This window comes from Vombatus ursinus, unplaced genomic scaffold (assembly GCF_900497805.2).
Source record: "Vombatus ursinus unplaced genomic scaffold, bare-nosed wombat genome assembly UNPS02014817.1, whole genome shotgun sequence".
Lineage (NCBI taxonomy): Eukaryota > Metazoa > Chordata > Mammalia > Diprotodontia > Vombatidae > Vombatus > Vombatus ursinus.
The window spans coordinates 9,199,866-9,223,218 of NW_020954595.1; the positions used below are offsets into that span (position 1 = coordinate 9,199,866).

The following is a 23,353-nucleotide window of genomic DNA, read 5'->3' on the forward strand; positions in this document are numbered from 1 at the left end:
ACACACACACACACACACACACACACACACACACACACACACACACATTTCAGGTCTTTTCACACCTTACCTCCCTCAAGTACTCTGGGACCCTGTGACATCGACAGATCATTCTGTTCATCTTCAAACAAGCTGCTCCATCTCTCACCTCCAGTACTTTTCAGGACTCTCTCCTGTGCCTGGAATGTTCTCCTTCTTCACCTCCTCATCCTGACTCTCCACAAGTCCCAGTTAAAATCCTGCCTACTACTAGAAGTGCTGTCCCTCTGCTGAGTATTCAAATTCATTCTGTACATAGTTTGATTGTACATAATTATCTGCATGTTGTCTCCCCTAAATCAAATGAGGTGGTATTTGTAAAGCATTTAACACAATGCCTGGCACATAGTAGGCACTTAGCAAATGCTTATTCCTCTTCTTTTCCCATTACATTGTGAGTTCCTCAAGTCTTTTGCCTTTCTTTGTGTCCCCAGAACATTAGCCCTGTAGTTGGCACATAGTAGGCACTTAATAAATCTTTATTGACTGACTGATATATCTACTGCCACTTCCAAGTTCTAGATTTCTGAATTCTGGGGGTTGGGAGGAAGAGATGACATTCTTATTAACTAAATCAGAAAAACCTTTAATTGTCATATGTCCTTTTACCTGTCTCTGCTGTTTACTCAGACTATCGTCTTCTACCTCTATTCCCTTTCACAGTCAAACTCCTAGAAAGAGTAGTCTGTGTTCTGCTATCTCTACTTCCTTCCTACCCCTTACAATCTGGCTTCTAACTCCACCATCCCCACCTGAAACTGTTTGTGCACCTCCAACGTTATCCACTAAATGTTAAACCTACTGTGCCTTTTTTCTTAGTTGACACACTCCCTGGGTTTTCTATAACATTTGTTAACTCCTCCATCTCCTGGGCCCTCCTAGGGTCACATAACAAGGAATTATGTCAGTGGAATTTGAATTCAGGTCTCTGCTGACTCCATACCCAGAATCTTTTCCTTCAGAGTCTTTTACAGCATTGTGTGCTAGCTAATGCCTTAAGGAGTTGAGAAGATGAGACAGCCTCAATCCCAGCAGACTTGCTGAGTTTTTTGTTTGTCTTTTCCCCCAAATTATTGAGTCTCAGAATGGATGCCTGACTGATAAAATTCATAGGCTTCTCATTCCAATTTTCCACCTCCATCAGGAAGTATTCCTAAGACACTCCAGCCCTGAGTGTTTCCTCCCTCAACTAGACTCCTAAAACATTTATTGTCTGGGTCACATAATTTAACCTTTATTTACATCCTGTCTTATCTTTGTCTAAAGTTTCTCACGTGTTAGCTTGTCTTTTCACTAGAAGATAAGTTCACTTATTCAGGAGGGGAGGAGGGCCCCATAATTATTTTTTTGTCCTCAGGTGTGTTTGACTCTAAGACCTGACCAACAAATATTCCATTAATTTGTTCACATCCTCCCCTCCTCCTTGAAATCAAGGTCATAACCAACTTCCTCCCAGCAAGGGTTGGCCTCTGCAATGTCCACACGAGCCACACACTTCTAAGGTCTCCATTCTGCAATGATGTGGGCTCCCAAATTAGTTGCCTTCCACTTCCATGCAACCATATTGAATAGGAAAGGGTTGTTACAGGTTGGCAGGATGGAAATCTGATCAGGAGTGACTCATTGCAATCCAGAAGAAATTGGTGGGAAAAACTGAGTATGGCAGAAAATCTCCTCGTAGTATTTTGAGGCCATGTCTGGGTGAAACTTCTCATAAAGACCCAGTTGGTTTCTGCTTCAGGACATTAACCCACATGATACATCGCACAAGAAGATTCTTAAGTGAGACTTTGGTCTATTTTCTCAGACACAAATGTTTGGGCCAAGGGGACATTAGTAAGCAGAGTGGGGGTTTAGGAAGTTCTCTAGAAAAGTTTGGTCCCAATCAAAATAAAAGATAAATCTCTATAGCTATAGAAAGATAACTATAGATATATAGATCAGCAAACATAAAATATATAATATGTTACAAATGACATATAACGTGAACTATATTATATTGCATAACAAATATAGATATTGCTATATTTATAATTATCCACAATTGTCCAAATAGGGTATTCGGCATAATGGAAAGCATGGTGTATTTGGGGACAGAATCCTAGTGCTGCCACTTCTGACCTGTCTAACCTTGAGGAAGACACTTACCATCTGTGGGGCTCATTTTTCTTTTCATCTACAAAATGAGGGCCCTGAATTAGATGATGCCCGTGTCTCTTTCTGATCTGAAATTCTTAATCTGAGCCTTGGGTTTGGAGAGAGTTTAGAAATTGTCCACTCAGAGCTGTTTCTTCTGTAGAAGGGGACGCAGAAGCATAGAATGGAGGAAGGACTTCTCCATGACCACATTGACAATCCCCACACCTCCCGAGGCTCCCAGCACAAGGCTCTGTCCAGCTTGGACCCATTGCCAGTGCTAACCTGGCTTTCCAGAAGGCTCATTCCCACAGTTCTGCCTGGGAGTGAGAAGCGCAGGCCTGGGAGAACAGAGAGGAAACACACATCTCTCCCTCCCTGCTTTGCCAAAGGGAAGGCTTACGATTATGGTGCAACACATAGACTTCCAGGAACATGATGTGTTAACTGGTTCTGTTGGACTGCTTTTCTCTCTTAAAAAAAATCTTTGTAACAAAGGATTGCTCATTGGATAGGAGAAGAAGAAAAAGAAGTGCTTGGAAACGAAAGTGATACAAAAATATCAATAATAAATTATTTTGTTAAAGTCAGACCAAAAAAATTGTGCATTAAAAAAGGCAGAATTTGATAAACTTCTTTTAGAACATTAGGCCCATGTGGTCCTGTTCTGGCTCTAGGCAGATTGGATAAAGTATCTTTCCAAGGCAGTGGAAGGGAGCCTTGGACCACACGTCAAGACAAAGTCTCTCCAGAATGTGACTGAGGATAAGCCTCTCTGGGCTAGAACAAGGTCCTCATCTAGACAACTGTGATGCCAGCCTTAGTGTTGCCTCTCCCTGATGCTGGGGGCTGGGCTTGGGTTGTGAAGAAAACTCTTTAAATGGCCCAGCATGCTATGCAACAGTGACCCAAAGCCAAGGCAGCCCCACAGAGAAAGGAGCCTCTGAGGCATCAACACAGTGGGTGAGGAGGAAGAAGCAGAGAAATTCTAGAAGAACCGAACAAGTCTCTCCCAAAGAAGTTAACATATACATATATATATATATATATATATACTTATCAATCCTTAGAGACCTGAAGGAGGAAGTTAACACATAGAAAAGTCACTGAGTAAAATCTTTGCAAATATAATTCAGGATTTGCAGATAAAAGGCCAAGAGTTGGAGATCCTGAGAAGGCTGCTCCATAGATCATAACTATTTGTCATCAATAAGAAAATTGGAAGGTATTGTACTGGAGATCATAGAACATCCCAAAAAGTAGAAGTATCTAGAAATCGATGAATAGGAAAATGCTTTTTAGGAGAGCAACGGTTGAATTGGCTGGCCATGCCCAGGCAGGTCACTTATTAATTAGAGTGATGTTCAAAACCAAGGTCAAATCAGAAGAAAGGCTAAAGACAAGACACTGGGTGTCATGACAGCAGATCCACCTTAACTGAAGAAAACAATGCTCTCTGCAAAATGGAAAATGGAAAAAGGTAAATAAATTCACTTTATTACTGTTTCTTTAAAAAATGTTCCTAATTAAGGGGAAAAAAACCCACTACAATGAGAAAGCCACAAGAGATAAGAAACCATCTCAGCTAACCAACCTTCCATTTCCTTACTAAGGTCAACTCTCCATGAGGGTACAAGTTCATTGATTTAAAAAAAATGACATATGCAGATTGAGGATTTTCAGCAAATCATCAACATGAAATACAAAAAAAAAAAAATACTGGGGGAGAAATAGCAATGATCCTCCAGAAAATTTGCCACAAGGTCCAGATAAATCTGATCATCCTGAGAGCTCTTAGAATGGAATCATGTCACCAAATAGGCTGGAAATGAAATTGCCCTGCTACAGAGGTTCGACTTGGAACAATGGAAGTGGCATTTATGGATTCCTCACACCCTGCAGCAGATGTCTATAGTTTATTGCAGGAGTGGGGAACCTGTGGCCTTGAGGCCACATGTGGCCTTCTAGGTCCTTGGGTGCAGCCTTTTGATTGGGTCCAAGTTTTACAGAACAAATACTGTTATTAAGGGGTTTTGTTCTGTGAAGTTTGGATTCAGTCAAAGGGCCACACTTGAGGACCTAGAGGGCCTCATGTGGCCTCAAGGCCACAGGTTTCCCACCCCTGGTCCATGGGAATATGAAAATGGCAGGTAAATAAATTAAGTAAGGAAAGGGGGGGTTGGGCTTGGTCAAATAGACAGAAAAGTTGGTACTGAAGAGTACAAAATTGTCAAGGCAATCATGAAGCAGTTGCAAAGAAATCTCAAAAAGGGAGCAATCATAAAACAATGGCCAACACCAGGGGAGTGCTGTGATTTTTTAAAAATGCAAGAAGACATGAGCAGTTAGTCAGCCACACGTCTGCTTTTTTATCTCTATAAAATATTCCTGAGAACGATCTACACATTAATTGAGGATAACCTTGATGAAAGGAAGAACAGGAGGGGAGAAGAATGCTTTCACAGATAGGGCTCTACAACAAAACACATTTCACGATCACTCGATTCCTTGGGAGTAGTAGAGAATAAAAGTCCTTGGTGTGCTTAGTGTTTGCTGATCACTTTAAAAAAATGGACAAAGTAGGGCTTAGTCCAGCCTTGATGGCTCATCTCTGATAAAGCATGAGCCCCAGTTATTAGAAGATCATGCAAGAATCAATGATAGATGCATGTATAGAGATAATATTCTTTGGACATGCATTAAGGATAAGCATCAAGGAAGGAAGGAAGAAAAAAGTCCATGTCTTCACCCAACACACTTAGAAATGCCATGGACTGTGTCCCACAGAGTCCAAAGGAAAGAGGATTCCCTTTGTGGAGGATACTAGGCGAGCTGGTTCCAGGGTCACTCAATGACCCTGATCTGGCAGCCCAAATGGATGAAGTCTGCATATTAGCTGGACCATGTCAGGAAGCTGAATGTAACAGACTGAACACTCACTCATCTGAGTTGAGGGTAATTCCAGCCCACTGAGTTACAGGGCTAGAACTGATACAGGTACCATGAACAGATAGTGATTTGGGATTAGAATAGAACATGTAGAAAAGAATGAGGCAAGAACCATATTTGAGGAGATGACAAGAAGAGGTATGTGTCGAATGCTGGATTTCGAGTCAGACCACCTGGGTTCCACCATTACAGATATCATCTCATTGCATCTTCACAACAACCCTGGGAATCAGGTGCTATGATTATCCCCATACTATAGTTGAAGAAACTGAGGCAAACAGAGGTGAAGTGTCACCTGCCCAAGGTCACACAGCTAGTAAGTGTCCAAGAATAAATTTGAACTCCAGCCTTCGCACCTCCAGGTCCAGTGCTCTATTCATGGTATGCCACCCAGTGCCTTTTATATCATCAGGCTCAGAATTAATTGGTTCTATTTCGTCAAATGAAGAGTTAGGTATAAAAACAGAGCTGTATCACATGACTTCTGAGCCCCCCAGTTCCTATCTGCTCATATCATGCACTCTCACTTCTGAGCTTCCACAGCTTTCTCCAGGGCTCAGACCCCATGTCACCTTCTAATCTAAGCCTTTTCTGACAGCTACCAGTGATGTTTCCCCATCTCCCCACCTCTCCCCACTGCCTTGAATCTGGCACGTAGCTAGGTCTGTATGCACATGTTGTGTCCCCTCACTAGACTGTAAGTTCCTTGAGGGCAGGAACTATTTTACTTTTGTTTCTGGATGTCCTTGGCACATAGTAGGTGCTTAATAAATCCTTGGCAAAGGACTGATCAATCTTGAATCTCTGTTCTTAGGAATAATTTTTACAGGCATAGCTGAAGTGCCAACTTTTTTTTAATGGCCCCTAAAGTACAATTTGCAGTGTGACTTTTAGATGCATTAGATACAGTCTGCATTCTCTCTGTGGCATTCCTAAGTATATGGTATGTCTGAATGAACTAAAAAACTCTTGTGGGAAAAATGTGATCTGATCCTCCTTCACTTCTCCAGTCTGGGGCTCACCCCGCCTGATCTCTGTCCCACTGGTTATACAAGTGGCCATGCCCTTGTCACAGCCTACACTTAGCTTGCTTTTCATCCAAACTGACCAAATAGGACTTTCACAATCAGATAAAGATTTATGGGAGGTGTGTGAAAATAACGCCTACTCTTTTTCAATCACCTCCCTGTCTTATGATGCACCATCCAGCCCAGTGGAAGAGGAAGTCCTTTAGACAATCCACCTCTCAGCATCCATTTCTTGGCTGCCAGGGTACAAGAAGGCTGTGCTCCATCTGATGCAAAGTGTCCAGAGATGTATGTGTCAGAAGATGGAGGATGGTATGTTCTTGCAATATTCAGAACATACTGCCTGTGGGAGGTGGCAGAGGATGAGGGTGGGCTAGGGGGAAAGGATATGTGACCCGTTGACAGGACTTGATGCCCCAAGGCTCAGGCGTGAAGGTAGGATCAGGTAAGTGCTAGTAGACCGACCAGTTCCCCATCTCTCCCCTGGTGCCTATGTTTATCCCTAGAGAGGTCAGGGTCTGTCCCTCCCTCTCTTTCTCAAATTTAGCAGCATGGCTAAGGAATAGAAGAGGCAGCTTCAAAGACAGGAAGAACTAGGTCTGAGATCTGCCTCCGACATACTGACCCTGATACCATGCTAAACACTTTATATAAATATTGTTAGTGTTGCTGTTGTCGTTATTATCATTATAATTATTATCATCTCACATTTGTCCTGGTCCACCATGTGGCAGGACAGGCATACCCTAATAGATGTTTAAAAACCAGTATTTTATGTCTTATTTTTAAAATTTATATTTTAAGTTTAAAATTGGAAAAAATAGTTATGGTTAAGCTACCTCAGTATGATGAATAAAAACAACATCCTTCACATTTATTTTTATAAAAATTCTGTTGCTGCATACTTTAATGAAATGACCTTCATCTGTGCAAGAAACTGTCCCCCACTCCAGTAGAATGCAAGCTCTCTGCAGTTTGGGGTTCCTCTTTAGTCTTTTTTTTAGGCAATTGGGGTTAAGTGGGGTTGAGCCCAGGGTCACAGAGCTAGTAAGTGTCGAGTGTCCGGTCTGAGGCAGGATTTGAACTCGGGACGTCCTGACTCCAGGGCCCCTAGCTGCCCTGCCTCTTTATCTTTTTTTTTAATCTCTGGCACCTAGCGGGGTGTCTCGCACGTAGTAAACACTTAATAAATATTTGCTACATTGGATTGGATCATAGGCAACTCGAAAATTCTCAGAGACTCAATTTCTTCACCTCTAAAATGGGAGTGGATGATAATGCATGAGCTTCCTAATGCAGTGCAGTAGAAAGAGGGCTGGATTGAGTGTCAGAGGATCTGGGTTTGAATCTCAGCTGTACCACTTACTATCTTTGTGACCTTGGGCAGATGATCTCATCTGTCTGGGCTTCAGGGCCACATCTGTCAAATTAGGAGGTTGGTTTAGAAGGCTCAAATCTATGGTCCTGGAATTATGACCTCACAGAGCTTCCCAGTGAATGTCCTGGAAACCTTACATTTTGCTAGAACCAGCAGTTACTATTATCACATGAAACTTGGCAACTAGTAGCCCTCATGTAGATCCACAGCCATGCCCTTAAATAGTCAGGAAAGGCAGCTCCTTTCCTTTAAGCGCTCCCACAGGTTGTTACTTAGCCACAGGCATTCTCTCCTTCAGCATCACCCGGTAAAAATAGCACCTAAAGGGCTTTCCCGCTCCTGGCGTGCCCAGATACCAATTCTCCTTTGCCATAGCTATCCCCTCTGGGGAGAAAATCCTCCCCTGTTTTAGGAAAACGCCTCTTTTGGAAAGCCTCTGGAAGGAGGGCCAGCAACCACCAAACTGGTCCATGGGCGTCTGCTTGAGGACATTTCCTTAGAACACGTTAGTGTGGTCGGTTTTGGCATCATGATACAGAGGGAGTGGTAAGGAAGGCAGAAGGGAGAGATGCTGGCTGGGGATGGGCATCCTCTGTGCTTGCTGCCGCCACCAATGGATTCAATCCCTTCCCCACCTGTCTAGGGTAAAAGCTGAAAGGGAAAGCATCTGCTTGAGATAAAGACACCCGCTCCATATGCACAATCACAGTTGTCCCTCTTTAAAGTCCGGGAGGACATCTGCTACACACGATGTCAATTTCAACTGATAAACACAAATTTCAACAATGAGTGACTAACCAGTGTAGACCCCTGTGCATATTCCAAATGCCTCCAATGGAAAATAAACAACAGGTGTCCTTTACCTCTAGTACAGTATAAATACAGAAGAGGGAAACAGATGTGGGAAGTCCTGGAAAATCCCTCCAACCTGGCAGACAAGAGAAAAGACGCCACTTACTGGATTATGAGCTGCCTTTCAAAAAGTCAAAATGTTTTTAGAAAACCACTTGCAGAAAAAAAAGTCTCCAAATTAATCACTCTAGCATTTGGATGACATACTTCACAGCAAGTAATAATAGGGTATTGTTGTAAAATGGAAAAAAAAAATAATAAACTGAATCACTGACTACTGGCTCTCGCACTGACTACCTGGTGAGGAGATTGGCCTCCCTGGCCGCTAAGCCTTGGGGAAGGTGACCTTGAGCAAGTCACTGAATTTTCCTGAGCCTCTGTCTCCTTATGTATAAAATGAGTGGGTTGGGTGAAGATGGCCTTTGAGGTGTCTTCTGCCTCTTTGTCCCAGTACTGCAATTTTTAAAAAAGAAAAATAATGTTTGTCAATAAAACAATCAATCATAAACATTTATATGGTGCTTAAAACTTCCCAAAGTGCTGTCTAGCCATTGCAGCGACAGTGCTTTCCTTCCTTGCTCCTGCCTCGTGGAATCCCTGATCTCCTTGTAAACCAGGTGGCTTAGGTATCACCACCTCTCTCATTTTTTAAATTACTTTGTGCTCTTTAAGACAGGGCTACAAACAGGGCCTGGGTCTTTCCTTGGTAGGGGGACCTCTGGGGAGAGGGGCTCCTTCCTCCTACCAGTGGAAGCCAGCGCCTGCTCTGTAATTCCTAAATCTACCGAGAGGTTAAAGGGAATTACTAGAGTCCCAAAGCCAGGATGGAGTAGATGAAGCCAAGTTTTCCCAGATTCCAGGCTTATTCTCCATCTATTATATGGTGATGCTTGTGACTTTGGAAAGCCTTGTGAATATGTTATATCTCCAGGTCCTCCAGGGCAGGGGCTATTTTATTCTGGTGTTTTACAATTAATTAAATGAATTAAGTAATTAAGAGCTTAATAAATGCCCCATTTAGTACCAGCTGCACTGCTTTTGGACTTCTTAGGACATCTCCTTCCTGCCCTTGACTGGGTAGCTTCATTCTTTAGCCATTCTTTCTTCCCCCACCTCCTTTTTTCAGGTCCTTCTAAGTGCTATAAGATTATAAGCTCCTTGTGGGCAGGGACTGACTTAGTATTTGTATTTGCATCCCCAGAGCTTAGCCCAGTGCCCAGCACACAGTGGATGCTTAATCAGTGCTTATTAACTGACTAATTGAGCCTCACAACTCTGTGAGGTAGATAGCATAAGTATTCTGTCTCCATTTTGCAGATGAGGCAGAACTGAAGAGTTTAAAGGGATCACAGAGGCAGTGTAGTCCAACCTACGCCAAAAAAAAGGTCATGTTCCCACACACTCGATGAGTGGTCACCTGCCCTTCGCTTGTGGAGGAGCCTCATTCTAGGTTCAGACAGTGCTCATCACTAGGCACTTGTTTACAACTACCACTGCTCACGTTCATGTTCCTGTCCTCTGGGGCCAGAGAGAATGACAGCCATTTGTCCATCTTTTCAACCAGACACATATCACGTAGTTTTTCAAGGGCTGGGGACAAGCAAATGCTTGCTCTCTATCAGCCTTCATCCTCAGGATGAGGAAACGAGCCCACACCAATGTCACGCTTCCACAGGAGTAGAATCATGACAGACAAGCAATGAGAGCCTCGTCCTCAGTCCAGATTTGGGGCCCTTCCCACCAAACCCCACTCCTAGACAGTGCCTCCCATCAGCCCTGGTCTTCTCATCTTACCCTTTCATTAACTGCTGTGTTCTCTTCCAGCTGAACTGATCATCAGAAAGATGCCTGCTGCCCCAAAACGCTGATTAAAGAAAACAGACTCATCTCCTAGCTCATGGGCGTGGAAGTGAATTTGTGACGCTGCATTTAATAGCAGCTCAAATTCAGCTAAGCCCAATTATAATATCTCGCTATGATGAGAAATTAATTAAACATCTCCATGATAAAGACCCCAGGAGCAACCAGAGATTCTCCAGTAAACACACAGCCGGGGAGGGACGGAGAAGCAGGAGACAAAACGAGGGGGAAGAAAAAAAACATATTCAGCCCATCTGTTCTGACAGTAATGGGTCCTGGTAATCTTTTCAAGAGTACATGCAGTGCATTGTACTGGAAATGCAACTACCTGGCAGGCAAATTCATCCCGTTTCCTAATTCTGCTCTTCCACTTGGTGACTTGCTAATGGGAAACACATGTCTCCCTCCTGCACCCAGTTCCAACTGCCCTGGAATTCAGTGGCTGAGCCAGAATGAGGGGAGAACATGTCACCATTTAGAGCTTTCAGCAAAGTCCTTCAGTCGCAGCCGGCACCCTATTCCAGGGAAGGATATCAATTATAGATAGTGACTTGCTTTAGCAGCCTGGTCGGGACTGTCAGACACTAGATAGACAGCCATGGAGACTCATGAATCTTTCTATTAACTGTAAGAGATGGGGGAAGAGCACAGGTCGGGCTATAAATAAGGCCGAGTGGCATCAGAATGCTTTAACACCTCGACTCTCGGCTGTCTGTGTCGGGAAAATTCACCGAATCCAAGAAACTCTTCTTTCTTTGAAGAAAGTTCCGACAATCCAAGTAGTTTCTGGCTTCCCTGAATCCCTCTTTTAAAAAAGTCCCTTCTACACTTTATTTTTCCTAGGTGGATTAAGTGAATTCACATAAGTTATGTGCCACTCCTGTAGGAAATGTCACGGGGGACAGAAAATTAACCCACAGTGACCCCACATATCTGGCCTTCCAAATCCACTTTACTCAATATGAAGGAAATATCTCATAAACAAGAATGGGAGTTGAGACACTGGTAAGTTTCAGAAATTGCACCTCACTGAGGAAATGCAATTCTAGTGGAATTTCAGCTCTTTGGAGGAAGGGGCCATATGACTAGTCCTTGTATCCTGACACTGAAAGGCAGTATTTCAGAGTGGACAGAGAGTGGACATTGGAGTGATGAAGACGTGGCTTCATGTCATGGTGCTCTAAGCAGTTCTTTAAAATCATAAGATGCCAAGAAATTGGCAAGCAGCATTGGTGGAGAAAGCTTCCACACCAGGTGCTAGATATTCCATGCCAATGAATCATAGATTGGGAAGATCTCAAATACCAACCTCCAGGGCATGGTGCTTTGCACATAGTAGGCACTTAATTAACCCTTGTTGAATTAAATTGGGAGGAATTGGAACCTGTCTAGAACGGACCACAAAGGCTCCATTTTTTTTAACAGTTGGAGGAAATAGGGCTCCAGGTAATACAAAGGACTTGTTCAAGGTCATAACTGTCATATAACCCAGCCTTGTAGAGATGAGAAACTAGTCAGATTTGGGGCCGTGACTTTTCCAAGGTCACAGAGACAGAGGAGTAGAGCTCCGGACTTGTGAGCTCAGACCCAGAGCTCACTGCAGTGTAGAAAAAACCCTGGTTTCTCAGTCCCGGGACCTGGGTCCAGTTGCTGCCTCCGGCGATTAACAAAGTTTGGTTCTCTTGGATCAAAGCAAACACAAGATGTTTTCTTTAATGGAAAGATGACGCGCACAGTGGGCATTTTCATGATTTGACTCAGAGGCCATCAGATGAGAGCTGGAACATCTTCCTTCTGCTCATTTTCACTGGTCAGTGTTGAAGGGCCTTTGCAAAACCAGCCATGATGAGCCTTGGCCCTGCTTGCTCCTACAGATCCATCAGGCTCTCGGCCTCTCCAGTGCCCGAAGGGAAAGCATTAGTTCAAAGAAATCGCCTCTCCTGGCCTGCCTACTCACTCCTCCCTCCTCTGGCTCAGCCTATTTTAAAAAGTAGAGGCATCGTAAGAAAGGGGCCATGGACTTGGCATCAGAAAAAGGGTTCGAGATCCGGCCCCCAGTCCTGTGGGTGTCGTGACTTCTCCACAAAAGCTGACATTTGGCCCAGATACCTGTGCTCAAAGGTCCTGATAGGCTCCGGTATCAGAGGCCTGTGATTCTAAGCCCCAGGATGATTTCTCTGCTGGGGCCAATGGCTGCAACCACATGCTCATTGTGAACCAGTATGGTGCTGCACAAGATAAGCACAGTCGGAGCATCCCAACTGAAGGGATCCGAGGGACTGCCTCAAGGGAGGTGGGACGCTCAGCCCTCCCACTCTCTTGGAGGAAACGCCTTTCATGAGCCACCATGGCTGACATGTATCTCCACCCCTCAGATCCATGGTTATGGGAAACACTCATGATCTCCATCGGTGCAACAGCTTTCTGACCTTGGATTTAACTCAATTGAATATGCACTTATTAAACACCTACTATGTGCTGGTGCCGTGCTAGATATATAAAGACAGAAATGAAAATCTCCCCTGCTGTTGAGGGAAGGGAGATAACCCTAGCTCTCACTTCACCAGCTCTTTAAGTAGGTTGGCCAAGTGCTTGAATTCACTTTCTCCTTCTGGACCATGCCTAGCAGTCTACCACAAGTTCTGCAACTTCATTTCACAGCTGAGGAGGTGAAAGAGAGGTTCTGGAATAGAGAAGATGACAGGCCCTGACTTTGAAAAATCCAAAGTCCTTGCGTATGGGATGCACAGGCTGCCTCAGATGGTGCATACTGGCCCAGCACACATAGTAGGGCCCTCGATTGTACTCAGGACTCTGTACCTACTACACTAATGTTAGAAATGCACAGGATTTTTATGATTTAATAATTTTCTGAACATCCGGATTGGCTAAGAATGAAAACCAAAGGACACGTGCATGCCCCCGAGCATGCATTCCGGAGCCATGAGGAGGGAAGCTCAGGCTGGGCTTACAAAAATCGCCATCATTTTAAGAGCAGCTTAGAGCCGAGGCACTTGGGCGCTGGACTTTACACCAATCCCTGGCCCAGGCAACCTGCTGAGCTGCGAGAGCCTTTTCTTCCTGATTACCCCAATTGACAGGGAGCTCAATGACGCCAGTGGCATTTCTACTCTGCCCCGCCCCCACCCTCCCTCCAGCCCTGCTCTCCACTCTCCCAGAAGAGCAAAGAGCCAAATGTGGGAAAAGATACGAAAATCCTTGTGATGCTGGCTCCAAGAAAATCTCTTTGCTACCTTTTTCAGAAAGTGGAATGGCAAATTCACATCGCAGGGGAATGTGGCATCGTGGGAAATGGGTGAGCTTTGGAGTATGAAACCCTGGGTTCAAAGCCTGACCCCGTTATTAACTGCCTATGTGATCTCAGTTTCCTCATCTACAAAATGAGGGGTTTGGACTCATTGGCTTCAAAGGTCCTTTCCATCTCCAAACCTATGACTCTGGAACCATGGCATGAAATATCACGAAACACATCGTAGCTAATGTCTACCGAAAAATCCCTCTGAGTTTGTGCAGAACAGGAAATACACAATTCACTACAACAGAGCCTATGGGGGTCGTTCCTGCACAGTGAGGGTCTCCGAGGGTCCCTCGGGAGCCAGGCGGGGGTGGGGGTGGGGGACGGAGAAGAGAATGGCCAGAATCCCTGTCTCCCCTCCTCTATTGTGAGGAGCCTGGGGGGAGGGGGCGGAAATGCCGCGTGATTCAAAGGTTAATCATAATTCACGTCCAGCTTACTATCACTCAATAACCATCAAAGTCTGAAACTCCAAACAGTGTTGTCGGCCTTCCAGGATCAGAGCCATTACACTCTCTGTAGAAGGCTTTATTGAATTTCCCAGTAAGCTCTAGTTGACTGAACAGGTCAAGAACCATGGCTCGGAGTTTTCTTTCTTCTCAGAAACTCATAAAGCCCTCTCCGCCTTATGACGCTGCTGCCTCAGAGACTTGACTCAGCCCGGGGTCAGTGCTGCTGACCTCCCGGGAAGAGGCCATGCTGTTGGGAAGCCCCACTCTGGAATACCATTAACTTACATGCACGAGCTGCTCCTGGGTGTCAAACTCCCGCGCGCAGCCCTCCCAGTGACAATTTGTCTCGTAGACCACTTCAGGCTCTTGCTTGTTTTCATCTTTGTCCCCTTCCTCCTTGACGAGGGTCATTCCTTCAGGCTGTTCCTGAAAGGCAGAGGGTGGAGGGGAGGGAGAAGAAAGGAGGCTGGGTTAGACAAAGAAGAAGGTGGAAGAAGGGCTTCGGGCTTCGGGGCTTCGGGGGCAGAGGCTAAGTGGGACGAGGAAAGCCCCACCAAAGATGCAGCCCATTAGTGGTGAAAGAGAAAGCTTAGGCACCCCAAACCAAGGGGCCAGTGAGCACTATTTCCTTGAGTCTTCGGTATGCTTTGATATCCTGTGTGACCCTGGCCAAGTCTGACCCTCTCTGAGCCTCAGATTTCTCATCTGCAAATGTTCTGTGCAAGCAGGGACCGTTTCTTTCTCGTCTTTGTGTCTTTCAAAGATTATTTTTGTTTCATAGATTATCGAGCTAAAAAGGACATCAGAAATTACCTAGTTCAATCTCCTCATTTTACAGAGGAAGAAACTGAGGCACAGAGAAGGGTAGAAGCTTGCTTCTCAAGTCAGGATCTGAACTCTTGGACCCCATTTGCAGTAGCTTTTACCATATGTCCTCCTGACTGCCTTATACACCAAAGGTACTTAATACTTGTAGAATTCTTGAATTCAACAATTTACTGACTTGTCATCAATGGGTTTATATCTGGCAGCTTTTCTACTTTAGCTGATGGCCTTGAGACCCTTGGAAATCTTCCTCTGGTTTTCTCATACTTTTTAAGTAAAGGATCTGATTTCAAATCCTGCCTCAGACATTTACCAGTGGTGTCACCTTGGGCAAGTCATGAGCCTCAGTTTCCTCATGTAAAATGAGGGAATTAGACTCCAAGGTCCTCTTGAATTCTTATTCTATTCTCCTCATACCCTATTTAATAGATTTGCAGCTATTCCAAGAGGTTTCCCACTTGGCGATAGAGAAGCCACAAGGCACTTTAAACACATGGTTCACATTAACATTGCCCTCCCTGGTGGAATTTCAGAGCCCCATGGTCACACTGTCAAAGGTCGAGAGGTTGAAGATGTTTGGGGGGTTGCTAGCATCCCTCACCAGCCTTCCCCCACCATTCCCAGTCACAACCATCTCCATGGAAATGAAGCAAGCTCTCCATACTGGGATGGGGTGGGTCCTTCCTCAGGGAGCCACAGAGGCCACTCTGTCCTGGCTGCCACTCTGAAAACAGGTTCAAAACCTTCTCCTCAAGTCCAAACAAAAATTGATGGAGGTTCACTAGAAAACTGAGTCCAAGCCCAAAAGCCAAGTCTAGGGTGTAGACGGGCCTGGATCACACTTCTGGGGCTGCTTCCACATCAGAATTCTAAGGAAGCAAGCCCAGAGTTAAGCCCAACCTAAAACGCCGGCTGTGTCTTGGCCATTTCCAGTGTGCTGGGTTATACTGATCAGTTGGGTCTAGGGCTAGTATGCTCTGTCTGGACAATGGCAGCAGCCATGTCCTGCTATGGCTAAGGTTAGATCCGGCTTCCCCTATGACTCAGGGGTTTCGGCTGAGGTTGAGAAAAGAGATGAATGCTAACCCACAGCCTCAGTGCAGGTCAGTATGGATGAGGAAGATCACAGCACACTCCCTCATCCACATAGAGTGGGTTCTATTCATTCGTTCAATGGATTCAGATAGTCAGGCCCTATCTCCTCTCCACCTGGTGATCGCTGGTACCTCACTCCATTACTTAGAACTATCTCTTGCTTTTCTTGTTAGTGTCAGGGTTCTGTTCTCATGATACAAAGAAATAGGAATCCAGTGAGTTCGGGTTGCTATTTGGCTCTGGGCAACAAGGGGAGAGATTCCAATTTCTGTGTGTATTCCTGAATATCTGAGTTGGGTGAAAGGAATGCCTGAAAAGAGCTCCAGAGGCTACTCAGCCCGCTCTCTGGGGAGGAAGGGAAAGGCCACGCTGAGAGGAGTTCCAGACACTGTACCTGCAGACTTCCCGCTCCTGGGCTGGGCAGGTCTTCATCGGCTTTGATCTTGGAGCGCTTACTGTGCATGGGATCCCCCGTGCTGCTCACTGCAGACTCACTGGTCGGTTTGTTTTGCTGCTCAGGTTTCCAGTCCAAAAACAAAAATAAAGCCTTGGTCAATATACAATCCTGTAACCAGATGCACAGATCTATGTGAGCAACTTTGCTCAGTTTGGAGGACAACCTTAACTGGAGGAGAGTTCAGGGACCTAGCTTAACAGGCTGAATGAAGCATTCTTGCCCTTGGATCAGAATAAAGGAGAAAAGGATGTTCTATCCTTTCATTCATAGATATAAATAAGCCTCATTAATGTATGGAAATGGCATTTGGACTCCAAGGTTGAACAGCTCTCAGAAAGAACAAGCCCAAATGGGGAAAACGTAGCATTATGAAGAAAACACCCTGACCAGAAGAGATGGGTAAGTTCTTCTCCTTGAGATGCTGCCGTCTTCTTTGCGGGATTAATGGGACTTTAATGTTTGCAAAACAGTTTACAAATATCATCTCATTAGATCCCCACACCAACCCTGAAAGGTAGGTGCTATTATCATCCTTGTTTTACAGAGGCAGAAACTGAGGCAGCCAGACATTAAGTGACTTGTCCAGGGTCACACAGCTAGTGAGTGTCTGAGGCAGGATTTGAACTCCAAGTATAGTGCTCTGTGTGCTGTGGTACCACCTAGCTGCCATGTCTAAGATGGCATCCTGCACCTGGCAAGGAGCCAATGCCTGCCTCTAAGAGGCTGTTCTATTATTTACTCTTGCAACTATGTGGTTTTCTTGAAAGGTCCTCAAGAGACAACAGGGGGTTTAGTTCACTCTCACGCTCTCACCTGTGTGGCCTCCGACAGACCAGAGCTCACTTGAACAGGGTTCAGGACACTAGGGATGCCAGGAATGGGTCTCTGAGTAGGAAAGGTCGGGGCTGGGTGGATAAGTGGAGGACTGTGTCCAAAAGCAGATCCTAAACTTTGTTGCCGACTTAAAATCTGTTGATGCATATGCTGGAAAGAGACTGGGGTGGGAGGGTACGTGAAACTCAGAGCAGGACTGCAGTAGGAGAAAGCAAACAGACAACAAAGATGACAGACCGTTACTTGGGTTGAACCCACAAGGACGTTGTCCACATGTAGTAGCTTCTTCCCTTTCTCTCCCTCATGCCAGGAGTCAATGGCATCAATGGGTCCAAGCTGGCAGTGCCTCTATTAGCAATCTGCTCCAAACGACATCCCCCGTCCATCCTAACATCTCCCAACAGCAAGACCACCACTTGCCAAGACACACACACACACACACACACACACACACACACACACACTTGCACGCATGCTAGTGCTACCCTAAAGAAGTCTCTGCAAAACCAAAATAAAAGGCAAGGAGTTCAATAACAGCTATTTATTGCAATAACAAACTTTATATAAAAAGGGGCCAGGTGACGACATGCTTTATAGGAAGTGCTTTTCCGGGGGTATGGAGCTCTACAGACTCTCATGGATGAAGCAATTCCTTTCATCACGGATCAGGCTACACTCTTTCATACGTCTCTAGATCTTATTACAAGAGGAGAGAAAATCAATTGGCTGAATGTGTTTTGAACACCAAGCTTGTCATATCACTCATTTGTTTAAGACGGAAGGCTCGGTTCATCCAGAATGTCACCTCTAGAATTTCCATCAGGGCCGTCTGCTCCTGAAAGCTGATGGATTGACCTCTCCCCTTGGAAATTGGTGATCAATGGGCTTCGATGCAGAAGCATCCCAATGGGAAAGCACATCTCTAGCTTGCGGTTAAACAGCATTAAGTGTCTATTAACGCCCATTATGCATGCTAATACCTGTCACCACTTCATTATAGCCCCCCTCCCTGCCAGGCTTCCCCAGACTACAGCTGAGTACTGGCAAAATTGCCCTACAGTTTGCTCTGGGTATGGAATGCCAAACTGCTCTTTGTGTTGGACTTCAAAAATGAATTGTTCCGGGCGAAATCCTCTTAGAAAACTATGAAATGCTCACATAGCTTTTTGCCAATGGCTTAAAATTGCATGAAAAAACTACATAATTGCATTCGTGGGTCTCTCTTTCTTATGGTGAGTGAAAATAGCCTTGCAAATTAAAATATTTTTTCTACCCCGAGTGTAATACCTAGCAAGAACCAAGGTTTCTTGTAATGTCAAAGGTAGATTTCATGCAAATTTCAAGTCTGGGACGTTAATTACTATTGCTGTTAAGCACATTAACCGATAATATTACAATTAAAAAAAATCCAACCATTTCAACCATTTTAAATAACCATTCAAAAGGCATTCTCTGTCCATTAATGTGACTGCACATTCTGCCCACTGGACCACAATCCCTAGAAAGACGGCTCCAATGTGATTATATTACTATTATTCAGTGAGAGAGCCCGGCATTACAAAAGGCTACCAATTTAGGCCTGAATATCATTAAGAATACCCTCAGAGAATTTTACTAGTCTTTGAGGATCTCTTTTCATTTTGTATTGTATTTCTTTAATAAAGGGAGGCAGAAATGTGGTGGAAACAGTCCTTGTTCCCAGTAAGAGTTAGGGGGAAATCAGTAATAATATTCCGTTATTGTCGGGCCAGAGTTACTGCCAGTGTTTCTGTAAGCAACCATGAATGATTACCGCGAGACTCAGCGAAGGGAGCCACTATGGATGATTGATAGGACATTAATCAAAAGATGCATATCAGCCTCCGAATTTGTTCCCCAGCTTTCCCTTAATAGCTGATTTCATGTTCACTGAGCACTGTGCCAGTTTGTCCAATTTATTCTTCAGTGTACGAGCCATTCATCAAAGAACACAATGATTTAACACCCCCTGTCCTTTCAGTGAGCGAGCATTACTAAGTGTAACTACCTTATTCTGTTCATTAAAAAACAAACAAACAAAAAAGTAAACACCAGGCTGGCACCCTCCCACCCCCACCCCAAGCAATTACAATGTCACCCATATGAACGAATGGGGATGGAACGGGGCCAGATGGGCCTCCATGCCTTCGGTAAGGGAAGGGACATTGAGAGTGGGGATGCTTCTCATTCTGGGAGGTAGAATGAACCGATCAGCAATTTGGGGGCCAGATTTCAGCGCCCAATAAAATGGGATTGAGGAATAGTATGTACATGGAGAAAATGTGCTATCTGTTACATTCAACTGTAAAATAAAGTAGCATTATGACTTGCATAGAGAAGATGCCGACGGAGGTGACCAGGAGATGGGGGAGGGAGGGAGGGAAGGAGGAAGGAAGAGAGAGAGGAGAGGAGGGAAGAGGAGAGGAGGGGAGGGGAGGGGAGGGGAATAGAAGAGAAGAGAAGAGAAGGGAAGGGAAGGGAAGAGGAGGGAAGAGGGGAGAGGAGAGGAGAGGAGAGGAGAAGAGAGGAGAAGAGAAGAGAAGAGAAGAGGAGTTATTTTCTGTTATATCAGAAATGCCCCTCTCAGTATTTTTTTTTCAAACTAGTGGTCCTCCCTGTCCTTCAAGGGTACATTTCCAGTGTAAGAATGGTAAGAAATTTTGGATTAAAAAAAAGAAACATTTTAAACTTTGGAATCTTTTCATCATCATGAGTATTTGGATCTCTGTGAGAGCAGGAAGTCGAGTTTCATAGTGTGGTAGTTCCTTTGTCCATCACACTTGGAAAGCTTACTCATAAGGAAGAAATGTGTGCAAGGAGCAGAAGTATCATTAACTTTCATTGTTCTAGGAGTCAAGAGGTCTGGCTTCCAGTCCCAGCTCAGCAAAACATTGAATTCAAATCTTCATCTCTTTTTCTTCAAGCTATTGTAAGAGCCTGCTGATAGGTCCTCCTGCCCCTCCTCTATCCCTGATTAAGTCCATCCTCCACACAACTGCCTAAGATATCTTCCCAATGCACTGTTTTCATCATACCCGGCTTTACTCAAAAACCTTGAGTGGCTTCTGATTGCCTAAGGAATAAAACATAAACTGTAAATCCTGGCATTCAAGGCCCTTTACTTTATTGTGTTTTGCAGATATTATATTTTTTTTACAAATTCAAAATTTAAACCTAATTTAAATTTTACATTTTTTTTCACAAATTGTGGCTACCTTATATCAAACAATTCTCTCTCAGTGCCATTTTTCCAACAGCATGCGCTCACCTCATGATCTGTGTCACATTTTGGTAACTCTTGCAATATTTTAAACATTTTCATTACATTATAAAAGTTATGGTGATCTGTGATCAGTGATCTTGGATGTTACTATCATAATTGTTTTGGGGCACCACAAGTTACACACATATAAGATGGTGAACTTAATCCATTAACGCTGCGTGTGTGTTCTGACTGCTCCACTGGCCATCCCATTCTTTCCCTCTCCTCCAGCCTTCCTATTCCTTGAGACTCGACAATACTGAAATCAGGCCAATTAATAGCCCTACAATGGCCTCTGTGTGTTCAAGTGGAAGGCAGAGTCAATCCATGAGGCAAACTTCACTGTTACCTTATTTTAATAAAATGCCACAGCCGCCCCAGCCTTCAGCAGGCACCCCCTGATTAGTCAGCAGCCATCAACATCCAGGCAAGACCCTCCACCAGCAAAAAGATGATGACTCACTGGAGGCTCAGATGATGGTTAGCAATTTTTTTTTAACAATAAAGCATTTTTTTAAAATTACAGTATGTACATTGCTTTTTTTAGACATAATACTACTGCACACTTAATAGACTACAGTAGAGCATAAACATAACTTTTATATGCACTAGGAAACAAAAAGAAAATCCATGTGACCTGTTTTATGGTCTGGAACCAAATCCACACTATCTCCGAAGTGCACTTGTGGTCTCCTCCAAGGAGCTCAGCCTGCCTCCAGCCTCTCCCTTCTGTAATGGAACTTGTTGCTACATAATAATGAAGGTGGGGAAGTTGAACCATAGAGAGCAGGAGGGCAGCAGGTGCTGCCAAGTGCTCTGAGGGGCACACCACCCTCACCAGTGGTACTCCAGAGCCAGGGCTTCCCTGCCGCCTTCTCTACCACTGCCAATCACACTGCCATGGTGGGACAGAGTGAGCCTGGTGGGAACTGACCACAGAGAGTCAGGTTCTCCCACTGGAGTCCGGTGTTCCTGGGGGCCTCTCCTGGTGCCTGGGGTGGTGTGCTCTTGTGTTCCAGGGCTCACAGCTGAGTTTGCCCAATGGCTTAAGCACAGGGAAAAGCTAAGCCATGTGGTGATGGTAATGAGTCAGTCAATAAACATTAAGTTCCTACTAGGTGCTAAGTGCTGGGGACATAAATACTAGTTAGGAAAAAAAAGTCCCTGTCCAAAAGGCTGCAATCGAAAGTGCATCCATGTGGTAGCGTATATTGGGAGGCATTTGGGGGGCTCCCGCAGATGGAGTAGTGGGACCCAGGCACCTACACAGCCCTTTCAATCCTAGTTCGATAAGGTCACTCTCTTGCCCCAAACCCTTCACTGACTCCCCATTGCCTCCCCAATCAAATACAAGTTTTTGAAATGGATTTTCTACATTCTCCACCATTGGCCTGGCTCCCGCTTTTCTAACCTCATTCCTCAGAGATGCCTCAGCCCATCTAAACTGGATTACACCCATTTTCTAGCCAGACCCTGCCCTCTTCTACATCCACACATCTGCCTACACTGGTTCACATGAACTCCTGCCACTCCTGCCCCTGGCTCAGCCTGATCAAATGGGTCTTTTTTTCTTTCTTTCTTTCTTTTTTTTGCAAATTCCAAGTCACCTCCTTCCTTGAAGCCTCTCCTGACTCCCTCCAGCCAGATGCAATTAATCCCTGCTGCTCAAGGCCCCTGTTACCTTAGTCTGGACATTTGGATGCCTACACGGCCACCCCACCATCATTTTCAATGGTTTTCCAAGTAGTAGACTACATCCTCCTTGTGGCCAAGAAATGTGTCCTTTTGTCTTTAACTTTCCCAAAGTCATTTTATGCATGTGCATCAAATAAATGTCTGTTCAGTTGAAATAGTAGCTGTAGTATTCACTTGCCTCTGACGGAATGTAAGCTGCCTGAAGGGACTGGCTCATTTTGGACTCTGTATCCCCAGCACCTAGAATGCTGCCTGGCCCATAGTAGGTGCTTTGTGAATAAATACTTGATGCTTAATTGATCCAACCAAAATTTACTGAGTTTGGGTCCAAAGGGAGAGATCCCAAGAGGGAAGTAAGGGTGGGAATGGGGAGAATCAAGAAACCCCTGAAGAAGTCCTGGCCTGGGGTGGGGAACCTGCTGTCTCGAGGCCACATGTGGCCTTCTGTGTACCCGGATGTGGCTTTTTGACTGAGTCCAAGTTTGACAGAACAAATCCTTTTATTCAAGGGATTTATTCTGTGATCACAGTTTGGATTCCAACAAAAAGTCACACTTTAGGACCTAGAGGGCCACCCCTGGGTCACAGTGAACCAAATGCTAATTGGCACCTACTTTCCTTGTACCCATCTGCTCAAGGTGTCTCAGTCCTGCTGAAAGATCTGACAACTGGGTACAATCATGCCCCAAAGAAAAAGGGTTTTCTCACAAAGCAGAGTTTCATGGCACATCTCTTAGTTCAATGGTCTCCAATAGAGTCACTGACCTTGCCTTTCCTACTTCTGTAGCTAACTGGCTAGGATAGCTGGAGCAAGCCCCTTGGCCTCCTAGGTCGGTGTTTCCTGGCTCACAAAGGACAGGTGTGCCTCAGGGACTTCTCAGATCCCTCCCACCTCTCTTCAGCCCCACCCCAGGCTGGCTCACCACATCCTTCTCCCTATTTATTTAAACCAATTGACCAAATGGGCTCTTTAATGAGATTTAGCCAAATGTGAATTATTTTTAAGGTTTTTACTTCTTTTCCTCCAAGTATCTATAGAAAATAATATAGATTTTTTTAATCCCATATACTTATTATCATAAACTATGTAATTGTAGGTCATTAAGTCATTAAGAGATCAGACAGAAGGTTCTGTTCCCAAGGGGGGAAACTGATAA

The 23,353-nt window shown here is 44.7% G+C and overlaps 1 protein-coding gene across 3 annotated transcripts in view; it reads right to left on the bottom strand.

Moving 5' to 3' along the window:
• GLI3 (GLI family zinc finger 3) overlaps positions 1–23,353 on the bottom strand; it is a 292,643-nt gene that overhangs the window by 41,574 nt on the left and 227,716 nt on the right. For all 3 annotated transcript variants that reach the window (XM_027835941.1, XM_027835940.1, XM_027835942.1), the window contains 3 exons: positions 17,201–17,417; positions 16,325–16,441; positions 14,296–14,436 (listed from right to left, as the gene is read on the bottom strand). In XM_027835941.1, the coding sequence (XP_027691742.1) occupies positions 14,296–14,436; positions 16,325–16,441; positions 17,201–17,417 (475 nt within the window). The remainder of the gene's footprint in view (positions 1–14,295; positions 14,437–16,324; positions 16,442–17,200; positions 17,418–23,353) is intronic.